The sequence below is a fragment of the Bombina bombina genome, chromosome 5 (assembly GCF_027579735.1).
Source record: "Bombina bombina isolate aBomBom1 chromosome 5, aBomBom1.pri, whole genome shotgun sequence".
Classification (NCBI taxonomy): Eukaryota; Metazoa; Chordata; class Amphibia; order Anura; family Bombinatoridae; genus Bombina; species Bombina bombina.
In genome coordinates, this window is record NC_069503.1 from 986,347,144 (window position 1) to 986,366,623 (window position 19,480).

A 19,480-nucleotide genomic window follows, 5' to 3' on the forward strand; every position below is an offset into this window, starting at 1 on the left:
GATAGACTAATGGACAGACACACAAATACAGTAAACAAGATAGACATCAATAAGGTATTTGAGTTTTCTTGAATAAGAAAGAATTATAAATACAAATGTATTGCTGAATTTATGCATTTGTTATACGAGTTACCAATGACTAGTGTAAATGTTAAATAACATACCTGGAACATAGACAGTGCCTTCCATTGGAGGCCTCCCTTGATCATTAATTTTAACTGGAATTTCATAAATTTTGTCAGCAAAGTTGATATGCTTCATTGAAAGGCGTGCAGAGGTAACTGTGACATTACAGAGAAATATATTGTAAAAGTATTGCACATGCATTTGTGATAGTATCTCATCAAAACATGAAGTTCTTCATGAAAATTTAGGGATAAGTTAGAAGGGTTTGTTATCAAGACTTTTGCTATAATGAAATTATTTTAAGAAATACTAGGGAAGTTACAGAGAAAATCTCTATTTTTAACATAGAGCCAAAAAGTTCTCGGCGATCACAATCGATTTTCAAGAGACTTTTCAGCAACTTTTCAAGACCAATTTTACCTTTTTTAATTCAACACCTCAAGACAAAGTCTGGCGGACCTGATCCGACAGTGCGGATCAGGTCCGCCAGACCTCGCTGAATACGGAGAGCAATACGCTCTCCGTATTCAGCATTGCACCAGCAGCTCACAAGAGCTGCTGGTGCAACGCCGCCCCCTGCAGACTTGTGGCCAATGGGCCACCAGCAGGGGGGGGGTCAAGCAACCTGATCGTACTCAGAGCAGGCGGACAGGGTTATGGAGCAGCAGTCTTTATGACAGCTGCTTCATAACTGCTGTTTCAGGTGAGCCTGCAGGCACGCCAGAAACACGGGGCATCAAGCTCCATTCAGAGCTTCATAGATAGGCCCCAAAGGGTTATATTACAAGTGGAGCTCTATTTAGCGCTTTAGCTAGGGCGCTAAAAGTAATCTTTTTGCGCTCGTCGGGTTGCGTTGGTATTACCCGACAAACAAAAACAGCTTACTTCTAGCGCAATTAGACTATAGCAAAAACATTAACCTCTTCCCCAATAGAAGTCAATGGAGAAAAATTGTGGAAAAAAAACCCTAACACCTTACTCACGCGCAATTCCGATCACATGTTCTCATATGCACATATAAATACATATATAGACATAGGTATATACATATATATAGTGACATGTTTTTATTTATGTATCTACGTTAAAGCCCTTTGGCTGCCTTTTTTTTAATCTTACACCTGTGATCTCATATCTTTGAGCACTTATTATTTTTTTTTAATACTTTTTATTAGATGCTGTTATTATTCTGAGTGTAAGTGTACTTTGTAATGTATTTATGATGTGTTCTGTGCCACTTTTTACTTTTGCGAAACAGTGAACCACAGCTCTGAAGTGTTGCGATAATCATTCTAGCGTTTCCTTTTAAAAACATGTTCACAGAGGTGCAATCTCATTTTAACATCTTTTAGATACATATATATATATAAAATGACATAATTATGTTAAAGTGATAAATGGTGTATATTTAAGATCTTGATTTCAGTGAATCAATACTCTGATATGTGGAATAATATGGGCAGCTACAGAGAAAGTTGCACTTCTGTTCTGTTTTTTGGGGTTTCCTGGTGTAGAGTATGGCGCAGGGTGAATATAAGTATATAATACAGTGCAGGGATTACACTGGGTTCTCTCTATTTCTCTCTTGATGAAAATAACTGCATCTCCCAAGGAAAAATTATCAGCTATGTGCAAATGACACATTTGATTGGCTCACCAGCCACGTTCTTCTTAGAAACGTGTGGCTCTCGTCCCATACTGGACTTTATATATGTGAAGGTAGAACACAAAGTGCCCTAATGTTAGTAATACAAACATTACATGCTTTAAGGAATTAGAGGATTCATTTGTTGCATTAGAATGCCATTTAAGGGAATGGGTACAAGACTGTGTAAAAATAAAGATGTGTTAGAGGGGGGGAGAGACAGTAAGTGTGAGTGCAGAGAGAAATAAGGATGATTACAATGTGGAGATAGATATGGAGGTTGAAGAGATAAAAGATGAGGAAGTGCTGCCTATTTATACAAAATCTCTTCATCAGCAGTTTCCTACATGAACAGTTTCCCTATCATCTGCCTTAAATCCTACATAACCCTGTCACCTTGTGATAACTCACCACAAAGCAATACCTCCAATTCCTTTTTAAGAGCCAACCCAAAAACGATTGTCACAGTTCCCAGTGTAAAAGTTTTGTATATGTTTTTGGGAATGTGTCCCTGTTAGCAGAAGATGGAAAATGCCATAATTTTGATACTTTTTTATACTTTTATAATCTGTTAAGTGGTCTCTGCAATATTACAAGAAATATCTATTGGTCTTTTAGGTTGATTTTTTTTTCACCTTGGGCTTACTTTTCATTTCTAGATCTACTTAAAGGGCCAGTCAACACAGTAGATTTGCATAATCAACAAATGCAAGATAACAAGACAATGAAATAGCACACAGGGGAATATTTATCAAAGTGCAAGCGGACATGATACAATGAAGTGTACCATGTCCGTTGCACATCAATAAATGCCGAAAGCATACACTGTCAGCATTTATCATTGCACAAGCAGTTCATCAGAACTGCTTGTGCAATACCCCCCCCCCTGCAGATTGGCCGCTAGCAGGGGGTGTCAATCAACCCGATCATATTTGATAGGGTTGATTTCTGTCCGCCTCCTCAGAGCAGGTGGACAAGTAATGGAACAGCGGTCTTTAGACCGCTGCTTCATAACTTCTGTTTCCGGCGAGCCTGAAGGCTCACCGGAAACAAGGGGCATCAAGCTCCATTCAGAACTTCAAATTATTTTTTTCTTCTGACAATTTTAAAAGTAATGTCTTTTTCCACTCCCCTGTACCATGTGACAGCCATCAGCCAATCACAAATGCATACACATACCATGTGACAGACATCAGCCAATCCTAAATGCATATACGCTTATTCTGTGAATTCTTGTCCATGCTCAGTAGGAGCTGGTGACTCAAAAAGTTTAAATATAAAAAGACTGTGCACTTTTTTTTTTTAAAGGGACAGTCAAGTCCAAAAATAAACTTTCATGTTTCAAATAGGGCATGCCATTTTAAACAACTTTCCAATTTACTTTTATCACCAATTTTGCTTTGTTCTCTTGGTATTCTTAGATGAAAGCTAAACCTAGAAAGGCTCACACCCGCAGATTGTGGCAGACACTGCACTAATTGGCTAAAATGAAAGTCAATAGATAATAAATAAAATGTCATGTGACTAAGCATCTTTTGACAGATACAAGATAATCACAGAGGTAAAAAGTATATTAATATAACTGGGTTAAGTATGCAAAACTGGGGAATGGGTAATAAAGGGATTATCTATCTTTTAAAACAACAAAAATGTTAGTGTTGACTGTCCCTTTAATGGAAGTAAATTGGAAAGTTTTTTTTAAATTGCATGCTCTATCTGAATAATGAAAGTTTAATTTTGACTTGAGTGTCCCTTTAACTGAAACAAAGTAGTGTGATCTATTTAACATCACATTCAATCCTTGTGTACTCATTTGTAAGTTAAAACAAATTTTTTAATTTGATTCGATAGAGGTTAAAAAGTTACTGAAGTAAGTTAAGGGGACATTAAACACCTCAAGATATTAATCTAAATTGTTTAATTACAAGTATTAAAAAAACTTTGCAATATACTTTCATTATTTATTTTGTTCTCCTTTCCTGTAATTTAGGTCTGAGTATTGAGGGCTTTCCAATTCCTGTTAAACATGGAAGTGCAGAAACATCTATACAGTCATTGGTTGCACACTCCAGTAAGTCAGTTATAACCATTCCTAATTAGCCTTATCAGAAAAGGTATCCTAAATTATAAAATTGTAGCTTTATGGACATTACCTTTACCCTTATTTTTTTCAATATTTAAAGAACTAATATAGGGCCAGAGTGGAGCGAAAACGTTTGCCTGTAAGCGATATAAGGATTTTGTTTGTAAAAAAATTCCGCTGGTATTACAAGTTGAAAGTAAATGCAATCACTTGAGCGCAATTCAAGTTAATGCTTGTCTGGTTAGCGTGACCTCAGAGCTATAGTTAAATGTTTCGTGGAACAAAAAAGTTGCTCAAAACACATCAATAATGCATTACAAAGTACAGTTACACTCATAATAATACCATCTATTAAAGATTATTTCATAAGTAATCGGGTTTGCGCGCAAGTTGTTTGTTAAATTTTCCCCCCACTTTTTTTGCTCCATTGACTTCTATAGGGGTAATAGGTTATCACGCTCGATATTGCGGAAGTGATATTTTAATTCCAATTTGTAATATGAGTGGAACCCGACGTTGCGCAAAAAATTTACTTCTAGCACAATTAACACTCAAGCGCAAGCATTAATTAGCACTCAACTTGTAATCTGGCCCATCATTTTTTTAAAACTACATGTACAAATTATCCCCAGGTTAATCTTTTCTCTGAATACATCATTCAAGCTATGATTTATTTAGTGCTTTTTTGTCCCTTTAAAAACATAATTTAAAAAATGTCAGATTGCATTGTGTAAACACTTACAATTTATTTCTGAAATTGTCCAGTCCATTGATACATTAGCATTTCCTCCAAGGGAAAATTTAAAAGGTCGGCCAGATCGTGTGTCATCATCAGTTGCTTGAATTATAAAACTTTCTAGTTTGCTCGGAGGATTGCAGAAGAAAGTATTAGAATAATCCTTTGCTAGTCTGGGTGCATTGTCATTAACATCATCCAAATACAACTTAAAATGTACTTGAGAACTCATCTGTGGATTATCTGTAAAACAAAACAAAAAACATGATCTTAAATAAAAAATCTCACAGAAATGTTGAGACACGCCTATATGCCAAATGGCTGAATACATTTTGTTGAAATTTGGTGGATAAATAAATCGTTGGGGCCCCTAGTGTACTGAGATATTTGTGTTTGGCTTATATGTAGCTGTATAATTAGTAGGACTGAATATGTATTTATTAAAGTGTTGGCAAACTTTGCAGTTAATAAAAGCAGATCCTGAATGTTAGCAATATTTTAGATGGAGTTGAATTCATCGGTTGATATGAAGATGCCCTATAACTTACTTTTTAATGTAGATATGAAATTCAAATACCATATGCTCCGCCTCCCTCTTCACAAGTCAATTTTTCTGTGAGCTAAAGGTTTGAACTATTCTCCAATCAGCACTCTTCCCTTTAGACACCTTTTGTTGTATCTAGAAACTGTTAGCACTCAGGAAAATTGACTTTCATATCTGAATTTCATATCTATTTTAAAATGTAACTTATAGCGCATCTTCATTTCAATTGATCCATTAAACTCCATCTAAAATATCACTAACATTCCGGATCTGTTTTTAGTAAGGGGATAGTTTGCCATCACTTTAACTTCCAAAAGTATTGCTCATTTTAAACTTTCCACTCATGTTACAGCTTTTATTAATTCATCACTTAGAAACTAACTGACAAGCATATATTGTTTGTGTGCTTTCTTTATATATGAAATTTAAACAGAGATTCTGTTTATCCACTTTTTAACATGTAAATAGAGCCACAAAGTGTACTAAGTTTAATTTTTAAGGTTTAAGGTTCACTGGGATTTGGAATATTTTTTTTTTTATTATTTGTTAAATTGGTAGTAGAAATTAGTTTTGTCATATTAGGTGCAATTGTAGAACTCTGGATATGGTTAAGATACAAGTTAATGAAATATGATATACTGTAGATGTATAGAGAAAGGTTATCCTTGTTTGGCAGATGGAGTTTATTTAAGAGGTAAAGAAAAAGGATCAAGAACAACTTTCAAAAACCTTATTGTATTGTTAAAGGTAGGTTAGGGAAAGTGAAGTAAAAAAGTTCTTTTTAATTACTCTATATAATGTTAAACAGATCATTATAGAGAGAGCCTCAAATTATGAATTTATTATACATATAGAAACTTGTTTAGCTGCTAAATTATCTAAACAATATTTTAACAATGAATAGAAAAGGAAATAATACAAATGGAATTGTCAATAAAAAGTATCTATCAACAACGTATGGATACATAAATAAGTACAGTGAGTCCTAAAAACGTTTTTTATAACAATGTAAATTAATAAAATAGCAGTATAATTAAAGACAACACTGAAGGTAAACACACCAGAAGATGGGGGGTGAGCCCTGAAATACGTAGTGTTGATAAAATACCTGGCCAGGCAAGCAGGGTTGTATTTTATTATATATATTTTTTTATTTATGTTTTTATAAAAACACTTTTATCACTCACTGTTCTTATTTATGAATCCATAAATTGCTGATAGATATTGTTATTGACAATTCCATTAATATAAATTTAATGTGCTATATGAATCAGTAAAATTACTTGTTTTTGTCTTTTACATAGTGTTATATTTTTACTATTTCCTTCTTTGGCACTGTCTATGCATTGTTAAACTATATAATGTTAAAAGGACATGAAACCCAACATTTTTCTTTCATGATTTAGAAAAAGCATGCAATTTGAAACAACTTTCTAATTTACTTCTATTATCTAAATTGCTTCATTCTCTTTATATCATTTTCTGAAAAGCATATTTAGATAGCCCCAGTAGCTGCTGATTGGTGGCTGCACATAGATGCCTTGTGTGAGGGGCTCACCCATGTGCATTGCTATGTCTTCAACAACGGATAACGAAAGAATGTAGCAAAATATATAATAGAAGTAAATTGCAATGTTGTTTAAAATTGTATTCTCTACCTGACTTATGAAAGAAAAATGTTGGGTTTAGTGTCCCTTTAAAGCCGAGTAAACTAAGGAGATTCTAAATAGATGCTGGATTATATTAACACATAACAATATATTGAGAGGGAGATTAAATTAAAAAAAAAAACAGGTTAACTCCTTGTAAAGTTTTAATAGGTGTAAAACCCAAATTAATAGAAAATGTTATCACCTCACAATAGTAGAAACGCTGTGTAGTGTATACCCTTTCTCAGTCGCCATCTACTTTTAAATGTAATGGTTTTCACATTTAAGTTTTAAAATATAAATAACTCAATTTGATTCACGTGTCCCATAAGAATACATACAGCTTTTGACAACCCATTAACATGCATACTAAATTTAAGTTTTGGGTATCCATGCCTGGAAACCCTACAATGGGAAAAATCTTAATTTGTTCCTATTAAAAGCAATCAAAAACCTTCTAAATACAATCAAACTATTTGACTGAGACAAAGGGCAGTATAACGAATGTATTAAATTCAAATATTGATTTGGCTGCTTTATGACTGTATATATAGATGTTTATCTGTAATATAGTATATGTATTAGCACTGTGTTTATATGATGTTCTATATATTTTGTGAATATTTTGTATTTTAATAGGACATGTTTTTCATGTACGTTTTTTTTAAAACACTTTTGGTGTTGCTGGGTTGTAATACAACAAGAAAATGCCTTTTGGGAGTCTTATAGAAGGTTTTATCAGTGGCTATTCATTTTGTTAAAAGAGGTGTAGTTGTTGTTTAGGTAACATTTTATATAAAAAAAATAATAATATATTCCTTACTTCTTTCTGTCGCAACCACTATAACTTCATAATGACTCTCCTTTTCACGATCTAATAATGCATTGCTGAAAATCTCTCCAGAATTTTCATCTATCCTAAGCCAGTTATGTTTGTCTCCTTTAATTTGGAACCTAAACAAGGCAAATAAAATCCAGTCAATTAGTTATATATATATATATATATATATATATATATATATATATATATATATATATATATATATATAATACTGTTGTTATTCAAATTGTAATACAAATTGTGACTGCTTACCTATTTATATTTTTATTATTTTTATTGAGGTACTCAAAGTAGGCATACAAACAGTATAAACATACAAAGAAAAATGTCAAACAGTGAGTTGTCATATAGTATCAAGGGAAAGATATACAGTCCAGCTTAGCTTAACCATGGTGTGTCAACTCTTCCACACAACTCTCCAACAAGCGATGTGCAGTTAATGACAGCAAAGTTGATATATGGTGCCTATACATAAGGGAACCTTCCGTATCTAACTTTAGAGGCCACTCTTGGACATAAAATAGGGAAACATGTCTGAAAGTGAGGGAAGGTAAAATGAAATGGAGAGACCACTCTTGGATCTCACTCTTATGACCTAAAATTTTATAGTTTATTTTTCTGTGATGCTAATTCTTAACAACAACCAGGAACTATATTTTAGTAAACAAACTCTTATCTGGGGACTCTATGGACCTGAACTTCCAGGGGGCACAAAAAACAAAAAAAACAGATGTTGGTCACTCTGGAGCTCTTAAATATCTACAGTAGATTTTATATTGAGCAGATAACTTAAAAGAAAAATAGAAATATCAAGGAGACACAATATGTTAGAATCTGTTGCATATCAAGGAATCTATGTTGTGAGGAGGTTAATACATTTACAATAGGTAGGACTAACTTTGAAGTGAATCAGTTACTTGTTGCCTGATCTGTGCACCAGGGCTAAGTTGGAGTCAGTCACCAAGTTGCAGGAGCTAGGTCAGTATATTTTAAAGAATCAAACTGAGAAACATTATGTGTCTTTGTTAAAGGAGAACCAAATATATATTAGTTGGTTAGGGAACAATGCTATATATAAAAAGGCCTTATAAAGGTTAAACCAAAAGTCTCATACCCAGTAAGATGTGTTGTCTACAATGCAAAGATATCAGAGTAATTCCCCAGGGTTAAGGGAGTAGCTAAAGTGAGAATGCCTATACTGTCTCGGCCGCTGACAGTTCGGCATTGGTACTAATGCATAGGGGTGAGAGTTATAGACCTAACATAAGCCCATGGGATCCAGTATCATAATAAGATATCTATTAAAAAGTGTATAAAAGAGTTTTAACTGACCTTAGTTTTACTAGCGTGGGAATACTTAACATAGTGAGAACATATATATATAGGTGTGTTATCCGTCATGCGATTAACTTTTAGGAATTTCAATAACTTAAATAGTTCAAAACATTAGACGCCTATTTGTATATTTGCACTAAATGTACATGGTAATTAATACACTAGCTGCCAACGTTGGAGATAAAGGGTTATTCACATAGTTCTCCCATTAGGTTGCGGTCCCTGCCGCAGTGTCCAAACCTACTTCATTCCCCAAACCTCGGGCTCTATTGCCGCCATAAGGGTACTTGTGTTCTAGGCTTAGATCAGCATAACAAACTTAGCTACCAAAGAAAGTTCCGATGGCAGCGATGGCATTATAAGATAACAGTCCCAGTGGTTATCCGTAGGCGGTTTAAGAGACATCAATGCAAGAAACTTAACTTTCACTGTCTCCCGCACCTCCGCCATCTGAGAAATACTCAGTCCTCACCCTATGCTGGAACGCCATGCCAAATAAAGCGCAGCAGACATATGTCCCAGAGACATGGCCAAACAATGTCCCATCATAACGACCAGGATCTCCATGCAGTCCACCTCCATGCCTTCCGCAGTCTTACCGACTCAAGTTAGGTAAGGTGGAAGTAGATCGTAGGGCTCCTTCTTTAGTGCATCTAAGGGGATAGTGAGACTTTTGGTAGCGTGAGGATCTATAATGCGATTTGAGAGTGCAATATTCTCCAAGTTAGTCTCGCTGGGTATGTCTTTGTCCCTAAATGTTTTCAACAGCTCTAGTTTCTGGCAATCCGACTCCAGCGGTTGTAAATAGCCGAGAGTCGCTGCATATGCTTCTTGCTGAGATTTAAGTCCTCCATTAGTTTTCTCTACGGGATCAGAAGTAGAGGCCTCGCTGACATTGAAACACGGATCCACTAGAGAATGTAGCTTGAGGAAATGCTCCTCTAAGAGTGCTCCAATTGCTCCTTGAAGATGTTGCATGTTAGTCCCCAGGATTGGTAGGTAGAACCTGGTTGCAGTTCAGCACTTGTTTAGTGCCGCGTAACGACAGGGAGAAAGTATACCCTGCCGGGGGGTTGTGAAGAGGCCAAGGCCTCAAAGTAGCTCCGAGCACTGATGCTAACAGCAATCTTGTGAATATCAAGCTCATCAGATGCCTTGCTTGTAGTAGAGTTCAGATCTACATAGTATATGTATGGATGATGCTTTTACAAGGTAATTTTATGAAAGTATTTCTAGAAAGCTGGAGCAGCATGCAGATGTGCGACTGAACATGGCCGCTGCCCGGAAGTCCCCCCTGCTTACCTATTTTTAAACGCCTTGTAATGGCAACTCTTTTAAGACAATTGACCATTCAAATGACTTAGAAAAGGGTCCCTTGTATGTGTTAGTTTACCACAGACAAAATAATGTCTCTATAAATGTAGTAAAAATGCACAATATTTTATGTAGTAAGGAGCTATATGTTAGTATTACTGGTCTAGTTTCCCCCATTTGGCCAGCTTGATACCTGTGTCTCCTGCTAGCGTATCCTCACATGCTGCTATATCTTACCCTATCAAATAAAGACCATGTTGCCAGGCAGACTATTTGGTTGTTATCATAGGAAACAAATCATGGATAAAAGGCTTTGACCCAGAGACATTAGAGTAATATGAGTGCAGTAAAATGCCAGATCTGAGTGATAAAAACATAGAAACTCTAGAAATGACTGCCAATGCTTAATCTGAAAGGGACATGAAGCCCGATTTTTCTATTTTTGGTTTAAACAGAACACTTTGTCTAAATTAATTTACTTCTATTATCAAATTTGCTTCATTCTTGAGGTGTGCTTTGTTGATGAGATATCTAGGTAGGTAGTGGGTACATGTCTGAAGCACTACATGGCAGGAGAAAGTGCTGCCATCTAGTGCTCTTGTAAATATATAATAACCAAGCCATATAATGCTGCAGACATGGGCATGCTCCTGAGTTTATGTTCCTGCTTTTCAACAAAGGATACCAAAAGAACAAATTTGATAAGAGAAGAAAAATGGAAAGTTGTTTAAAATTGCATGTTCTGTCTGATTCATGGAAGGAAAATATCCTGTTTCATGTCATTTGAAGCTGGCTATTCCAATAAAATCATTTTCTAAATAAATAAAGCGCTGAAGAGAATCCTATTAAAAGCATTGAAAGGACTTTGCCAGCATAAACACTGTGGGCTAGATTACAAGAGGCACGCTAACCTTAGCATGTGTGCAATATTGAAATATCCTGCCTGTGCTAACTTGCGCGTATATTACAAGTCGAAAGTAAACACAACCGCATGAACGAAAACAAAACTTGCACTCGTTGGGTTAGTGAGACTGAAGTCCTCGTGTAAAGGCTTAGGGCTGAAAAAGAAGTTGCACCAAACACAACATAAATACATTTAAATGAAGTGTTACATATATATATATATATATATATATATATATATATATATATATAAATATTCATATAAATATTAAAAATAAAAAGTTGTAATTGTTAAAATGTATGTGGTATATGACAAGGTATTTGAATGAAACACATGTCTAAATATATATATACAGTATCTCACAAAAGTGAGTACACCCTCACATTTTTGTAAATAGTATATCTTTTCATGTGACAACACTGAAGAAATGACACTTTGCTACAATGTAAAGTAGTGAGTGTACATAAAAGTGAGTACACTCCTAAGTGAAAATGTCCAAATTGGGCCCAAAGTGTCAATATTTTGTGTGGCCACCATTATTTTCCAGCACTATCTTAATCCTCTTGGGCATGGAGTTCACCAGAGCTTCACAGGTTGCCACTGGAGTCCTCTTCCACTCCTCCATGATGACATCACAGAGCTGGTGGATGTTAGAGACCTTGCGCTCCCCCACATTCCATTTGAGGATGCCCCACAGATGCTCAATAGGGTTTAGGTCTGGAGACAGGCTTGACCAGTCCATCACCTTTACCCTCAGCTTCTTTAGCAATGTTGGAATATTGCTCTGCGGCCCAGTCTCTGAAGGGTGGGATCATGCTCTGCTTCAGTATGTCACAGTACATGTTGGCATTCATGGTTCCCTCAATGAACTGTAGCACCCCAGTGCCAGCAGCACTCATGCAGGTCCAGACCATGACACTCCCACCACCATGCTTGACTGTAGGCAAGACACAGTTGTCTTTGTACTCCTCACCTGGTTGCCGCCACACGCTTGACACCATCAGAACCAAATAAGTTTATCTTGGTCTCATCGGACCACAGGACATGGTTTCAGTAATCCATGTCCTTAGTCTGCTTGTCTTCAGCAAACTGTTTGCGTGCTTTCTTGTGCATCATCTTTAGAAGAGGCTTCCTTCTGGGACGACAGCCATGCAGACCAATTTGATGCAGTGTATGGTCTGAGCACGGACAGGCTGACCCCCCACCCCTTCAACCTCTGCAGCAATGCTGGGAGCACTCATAAGTCTATTTCCCAAAGACAACCTCTGGATATGACACTGATCACGTGCACTCAACTTCTTAGGTCGACCATGGCGAGGCCTGTTCTGAGTGGAACCTGTCCTGTGAAACCACTGTATGGTCTTGCCCACTGTGCTGCAGCTCAGTTTCAGGGTCTTGGCAATCTTCTTATAGCCTAGGCCATCTTTATGTAGAGCAACAATTCTTTTTTCAGATCCTCAGAGAGTACTTTGCCATGAGGTGCTATGTTGAACTTTCAGTGACCAGTATGAGAGAGTGTGAGAGCGATAACACCAAATTTAACACACCTGTTCCCTATTCCCACCTGAGACCTTGTATTACTAATGAGTCACATGACACCGGGGAGGGAAAATGGCTAATTGGGCCCAGTTTGGACATTTCCACTTAGGGGTGTACTCACTTTTGTTGCCAACGGTTTAGACATTAATGGCTGTGTGCTGAGTTATTTTGAAGGGAAAGCAAATTTACACTGTTATACAGGCTGCACACTCACTACTTTACATTGTAGCAAAGTGTCATTTCTTCAGTGTTGTCACATGAAAAGATATAATAAAATATTTACAAAAATGTGAGGGGTGTACTCACTTTTGTGAGATACTGTATGCATGTATATATAAATGTGTATTTATCTGTTTATATGTGTATATAAGTATATATATATATATATATATATATACACAAATATATACATAATTTGGAGCCCTTTTCACTCAAATACCTGAAAAGTTTAAAAAAAAAAGGTATTAAATTTTAATATTTAATCATGTGTTTTACTGTGTATGTGCTGTAATATTTTTACATTCCAGTGTTCTTCACATAGGGGAAAATGGTCTAGGTATTTTAAATAAACATTCCTATATATATCTGCAAACATTTTACTTTCAACTTGTAATCCAGGTGCTAACCTGCGTGCGTTAAAAGTTTACTTCTGGCGGTGTTTGAGCATGAGGGAAAACGCTAAATAGCGCGCCACTTGTAATCCGGCCCTTTTTGGGGTAGATCGGATGGCGCTTCTACTACCATAAGAGAAAATCATGAATAAACTATAGTAGGGATTATTTCACTTACATTGTTAAATTTTTCTAGGGAATTTTACTTTGGAATTGTTTCTCATTTACCTCTGCCCCAGTCTACCTTCCCTGTCTCCTGTTTTTTTTTTATTTTTAACCCTGTATAGTGCTATAGATTCTGTTGTAATAATAATAATAATAATAATAATAATTCTTCATTATGTACTTGTTTTTCTTTGTATGACCTAATCTCCTTTATTAAACTTTCTACTTTACTTACTGGACCTGACTATTTAGAACCTACTTTTGATTAAGCATAACCCCCCCCCACCCCCACCCCCAATGATTAAATTACTGTGACGATCTATTATACAACATCATCCTTCTCATCTCGGATAACCCTGAATAGCATTATACATTTTTAATAACTGACATAAATAATATTTATTTATTACATAAAATATACAAAAAAGTTCATTAAAATAGCAACTCACCTTAAGCTATCACCCTCAGGATCAATGGCCACTATTGTAGCTAACTTTGTTCCTATGTTAACGTTCTCAAGTACCTGGGCTTGGTAAATACTCTGATTAAAATGGGGTTTTTCATCAATATCAATCACAAAAATTCTTATGCGTGTTATGGAACTCTCATTATAGTGAACTCCTGGAATCAATGGTTCTGGGTTTCTGGCTTCAATCACAAGGTTATGTTCTGAGAATAATTCATAATCAAGGTGCTGAAGAAGGTACAGAGTATAAAAGATAAATAATATCAGTTACATAAATAATATGTCAATATGTTTATCTTAAAAACAATTAGCAAAATGCGTGTTGGTCATTACCTTTGCTATTTTTAAATATCCTGTGTTGTTTACTGGGTTTGTTTCCATGATAAACATCTTCTGTGGGTCTCCTCCAGTTATCTGGTATAAAATTGCAGAGCTCCCAGTAAATGGCTCATCTGTATCTGTAGCTTGTATTTCCATTACCAACGTATTCAAGGGTGAATCTTCTGCAATGGTCACATTACCATACTAGGAAGACAGTAAAACAATAATTACACCGTATACAATTTCTTTTTCTTCCCCATTTTAAATTTATATGCAATCATTGTTCTTGCAGATATAATAAATATATCTGCAAAGTATAAATGGTTTTCTATTGCAGGACTTTTTTTTTCAAAATAACATTCCATTTCAGTGGCATAATGTCTTAAAACATACTTACTATAAATAAAACTTCCAGAATTACTATGCTAGGGATTTATTGTTTGCTAAGTTAGATAACTAAGATAAGTAATCAGAATTTCTCAGCTTCATATTCAGTGCAACAAATGGTGGAAAATATATAAGCATAATTGTTGTATCAATGTTCATTTAGTTGTCAGTAATATTGTAGTTCTTGAAAGTAAATGTGATCAGGTAAATCGCCAAGAAAATTGAAAAATTAGCTTTTTTTTCTTTTTTTTGTGTATGTCCCTGCTGTCTACCAATGAGCAAATATAAAGATGTTACTGTCATCCAATATGAATTAATATAAAAGTATAAATAATGTAGACATGAATATCTAAAAAACAAAACAGTTTATACTTTTTCTCTGTGCAAAACTATTATAATATATTAAATGATGTGTCTTGTATATACTTTTTTTGTTTATATACACTTTGCATTGATTATTAAATTATATTCCCAAAATACTTATGAACACACTTTTTATTCAAAAGAAACAAAATAAAAAGTAATTTTAAAATTATTAAAGATGAGCCATTTGGGATATTAAATAAATGCATCAAATGTATTTGCCCAAGTTCTTTATACTATGTATTCACATCTGTTGAGGACAGTTTCACTTTTTTATTTAATTTTAAATAGTGACTGGCTCTATTCTTTCTACGTCATCATAATGCCACTAAATAACACTAGTTACTTCTGGGTGGTGGTATTGGCCATCCAATAAGAACCATTGGACCCTGACCAGAAAAGTATTGGTACTTATATAATATAGTTAGCTATGTCATCTGTATATTTTAAGAGTTCCCTAGAATTTTTATACAAATAAACTTAACTGCAATCCCTTACACCACAATATATCTTTACTGCAACCCCTATGACTGATAAGACACAACCACCTTGCCCAACAAATAAAGATTTAATCCCAGACCCCTCTGCTGCAATAAACCCTTATGCTACCTGCAGTTAACATATTTACATCAAAGCCCATAACCACTTTTAACCCTTAGTGGGCAGACCTTCCCCACCACATTTAGGCCTAGATTTGGAGTTCGGCGGTAGCCGTCAAAACCAGCGTTAGAGGCTCCTAACGCTGGTTTTGGCCGCCCGCTGGTATTTGGAGTCAGTGATTAAAGGGTCTAACGCTCACTTTTCAGCCGCGACTTTTCCATACCGCAGATCCCCCTACGCCATTTGCGTAGCCTATCTTTTCAATGGGATCTTTCTAACGCTGGTATTTAGAGTCGTTTCTGAAGTGAGCGTTAGAGCTCTAACGACAAAATTCCAGCCGCCTGAAAATAGCAGGAGTTAAGAGCTTTCTGGCTAACGCCGGTTTATAAAGCTCTTAACTACTGTACCCTAAAGTACACTAACACCCATAAACTACCTATGTACCCCTAAACCGAGGTCCCCCCACATCGCCGCCACTCTATTTAAATTTTTAACCCCTAATCTGCCAACCGCCACCTACGTTATACTTATGTACCCCTAATCTGCTGCCCCTAACCCCGCCGACCCCTATATTATATTTCTTAACCCCTAACTTGCCCCCCACAACGTCGCCGCAAGCTACTTAAAATAATTAACCCCTAATCTTCCGACCGCAAATCGCCGCCACCTACGTTATCCCTATGTACCCCTAATCTGCTACCCCTAACATCGCCGACCCCTATATTATATTTATTAACCCCTAATCTGCCCCCCTCAACGTCGCCGACACCTGCCTACACTTATTAACCCCTAATCTGCCGACAGGAGCTCACCGCTATTCTAATAAATGTATTAACCCCTAAAGCTAAGTCTAACCCTAACACTAACACCCCCCTAAGTTAAATATAATTTAAATCTAACGAAATAAATTAACTCTTATTAAATAAATTATTCCTATTTAAAGCTAAATACTTACCTGTAAAATAAATCCTAATATAGCTACAATATAAATTATAATTATATTATAGCTATTTTAGGATTAATATTTATTTTACAGGCAACTTTGTAATTATTTTAACCAGGTACAATAGCTATTAAATAGTTAAGAACTATTTAATAGTTACCTAGTTAAAATAATAACAAATTTACCTGTAAAATAAATCCTAACCTAAGTTATAATTAAAACTAACACTACCCTATCAATAAAATAATTAAATAAACTACCTACAATTACCTACAATTAACCTAACACTACACTATCAATAAATTAATTAAACACAATTCCTACAAATAAATACAATTAAATAAACTAGCTAAAGTACAAAAAATAAAAAAGAACTAAGTTACAGAAAATAAAAAAATATTTACAAACATAACAAAAATATTACAACAATTTTAAACTAATTACACCTACTCTAAGCCCCCTAATAAAATAACAAAGCCCCCCAAAATAAAAAATTCCCTACCCTATTCTAAATTAAAAAAGTTACAAGCTCTTTTACCTTACCAGCCCTGAACAGGGCCCTTTGCGGGGCATGCCCCAAGAATTTCAGCTCTTTTGCCTGTAAAAAAAACATACAATACCCCCCCCCCAACATTACAACCCACCACCCACATACCCCTAATCTAACCCAAACCCCCTTAAAGAAACCTAACACTAAGCCCCTGAAGATCTTCCTACCTTGTCTTCACCATACCAGGTTCACCGATCCGTCCTGGCTCCAACATCTTCATCCAACCCAAGCGGGGGTTGGCGATCCATAATCCGGTCCAGAAGAGGCTCCAAAGTCTTCCTCCTATCCGGCAAGAAGAGGACATCCGGACCGGCAAACATCTTCTCCAAGCGGCATCTTCGATCTTCTTCCATCCGGAGCGAAGCGGCAGGATCCTGAAGACATCCAGCGCGGAACATCCATCCGGACCGACGACTGAACGACGAATGACTGTTCCTTTAAGGGACGTCATCCAAGATGGCGTCCCTCGAATTCCGATTGGCTGATAGGATTCTATCAGCCAATCGGAATTAAGGTAGGAATTTTCTGATTGGCTGATGGAATCAGCCAATCAGAATCAAGTTCAATCCGATTGGCTGATCCAATCAGCCAATCAGATTGAGCTCGCATTCTATTGGCTGTTCCGATCAGCCAATAGAATGCGAGCTCAATCTGATTGGCTGATTGGATCAGCCAATCGGATTGAACTTGATTCTGATTGGCTGATTCCATCAGCCAATCAGAAAATTCCTACCTTAATTCCGATTGGCTGATAGAATCCTATCAGCCAATCGGAATTCGAGGGACGCCATCTTGGATGACGTCCCTTAAAGGAACAGTCATTCGTCGTTCAGTCGTCGGTCCGGATGGATGTTCCGCGCTGGATGTCTTCAGGATCCTGCCGCTTCGCTCCGGATGGAAGAAGATCGAAGATGCCGCTTGGAGAAGATGTTTGCCGGTCCGGATGTCCTCTTCTTGCCGGATAGGAGGAAGACTTTGGAGCCTCTTCTGGACCGGATTATGGATCGCCAACCCCCGCTTGGGTTGGATGAAGATGTTGGAGCCAGGACGGATCGGTGAACCTGGTATGGTGAAGACAAGGTAGGAAGATCTTCAGGGGCTTAGTGTTAGGTTTCTTTAAGGGGGTTTGGGTTAGATTAGGGGTATGTGGGTGGTGGGTTGTAATGTTGGGGGGGGGTATTGTATGTTTTTTTTTACAGGCAAAAGAGCTGAAATTCTTGGGGCATGCCCCGCAAAGGGCCCTGTTCAGGGCTGGTAAGGTAAAAGAGCTTGTAACTTTTTTAATTTAGAATAGGGTAGGGAATTTTTTATTTTGGGGGGCTTTGTTATTTTATTAGGGGGCTTAGAGTAGGTGTAATTAGTTTAAAATTGTTGTAATATTTTTCTTATGTTTGTAAATATTTTTTTATTTTCTGTAACTTAGTTCTTTTTTATTTTTTGTACTTTAGCAAGTTTATTTAATTGTATTTATTTGTAGGAATTGTGTTTAATTAATTTATTGATAGTGTAGTGTTAGGTTAATTGTAGGTAATTGTAGGTAGTTTATTTAATTATTTTATTGATAGGGTAGTGTTAGTTTTAATTATAACTTAGGTTAGGATTTATTTTACAGGTAAATTTGTTATTATTTTAACTAGGTAACTATTAAATAGTTCTTAACTATTTAATAGCTATTGTACCTGGTTAAAATAATTACAAAGTTGCCTGTAAAATAAATATTAATCCTAAAATAGCTATAATATAATTATAATTTATATTGTAGCTATATTAGGATTTATTTTACAGGTAAGTATTTAGCTTTAAATAGGAATAATTTATTTAATAAGAGTTAATTTATTTCGTTAGATTTAAATTATATTTAACTTAGGGGGGTGTTAGTGTTAGGGTTAGACTTAGCTTTAGGGGTTAATACATTTATTAGAATAGCGGTGAGCTCCGGTCGGCAGATTAGGGGTTAATAATTGAAGTTAGGTGTCGGCGATGTTAGGGAGGGCAGATTAGGGGTTAATACTATTTATGATAGGGTTAGTGAGGCGGGTTAGGGGTTAATAACTTTATTATAGTAGCGCTCAGGTCCGCTCGGCAGATTAGGGGTTAATAAGTGTAGGCAGGTGTCGGCGATGTTGAGGGGGGCAGATTAGGGGTTAATAAATATAATATAGGGGTCGGCGGTGTTAGGGGTAGCAGATTAGGGGTACATAGGGATAACGTAGGTGGCGGCGGTTTACGGAGCGGCAGATTAGGGGTTTAAAAAAATATGCAGGGGTCAGCGATAGCGGGGGCGGCAGATTAGGGGTTAATAAGTGTAAGGTTAGGGGTGTTTAGACTCGGGGTACATGTTAGAGTGTTAGGTGCAGA

At 36.2% G+C, this 19,480-nt stretch overlaps 1 protein-coding gene across 1 annotated transcript in view; it reads right to left on the reverse strand.

Moving 5' to 3' along the window:
- Positions 1-19,480, reverse strand: part of CDH17 (cadherin 17) — a 182,832-nt gene that overhangs the window by 2,093 nt on the left and 161,259 nt on the right. The window contains exons 12-16 of the mRNA XM_053715204.1: positions 14,292-14,483; positions 13,942-14,186; positions 7,607-7,737; positions 4,597-4,833; positions 165-281 (exon numbers count right to left, since the gene is read on the reverse strand). Of these exons, the coding sequence (XP_053571179.1) occupies positions 165-281; positions 4,597-4,833; positions 7,607-7,737; positions 13,942-14,186; positions 14,292-14,483 (922 nt within the window). The remainder of the gene's footprint in view (positions 1-164; positions 282-4,596; positions 4,834-7,606; positions 7,738-13,941; positions 14,187-14,291; positions 14,484-19,480) is intronic.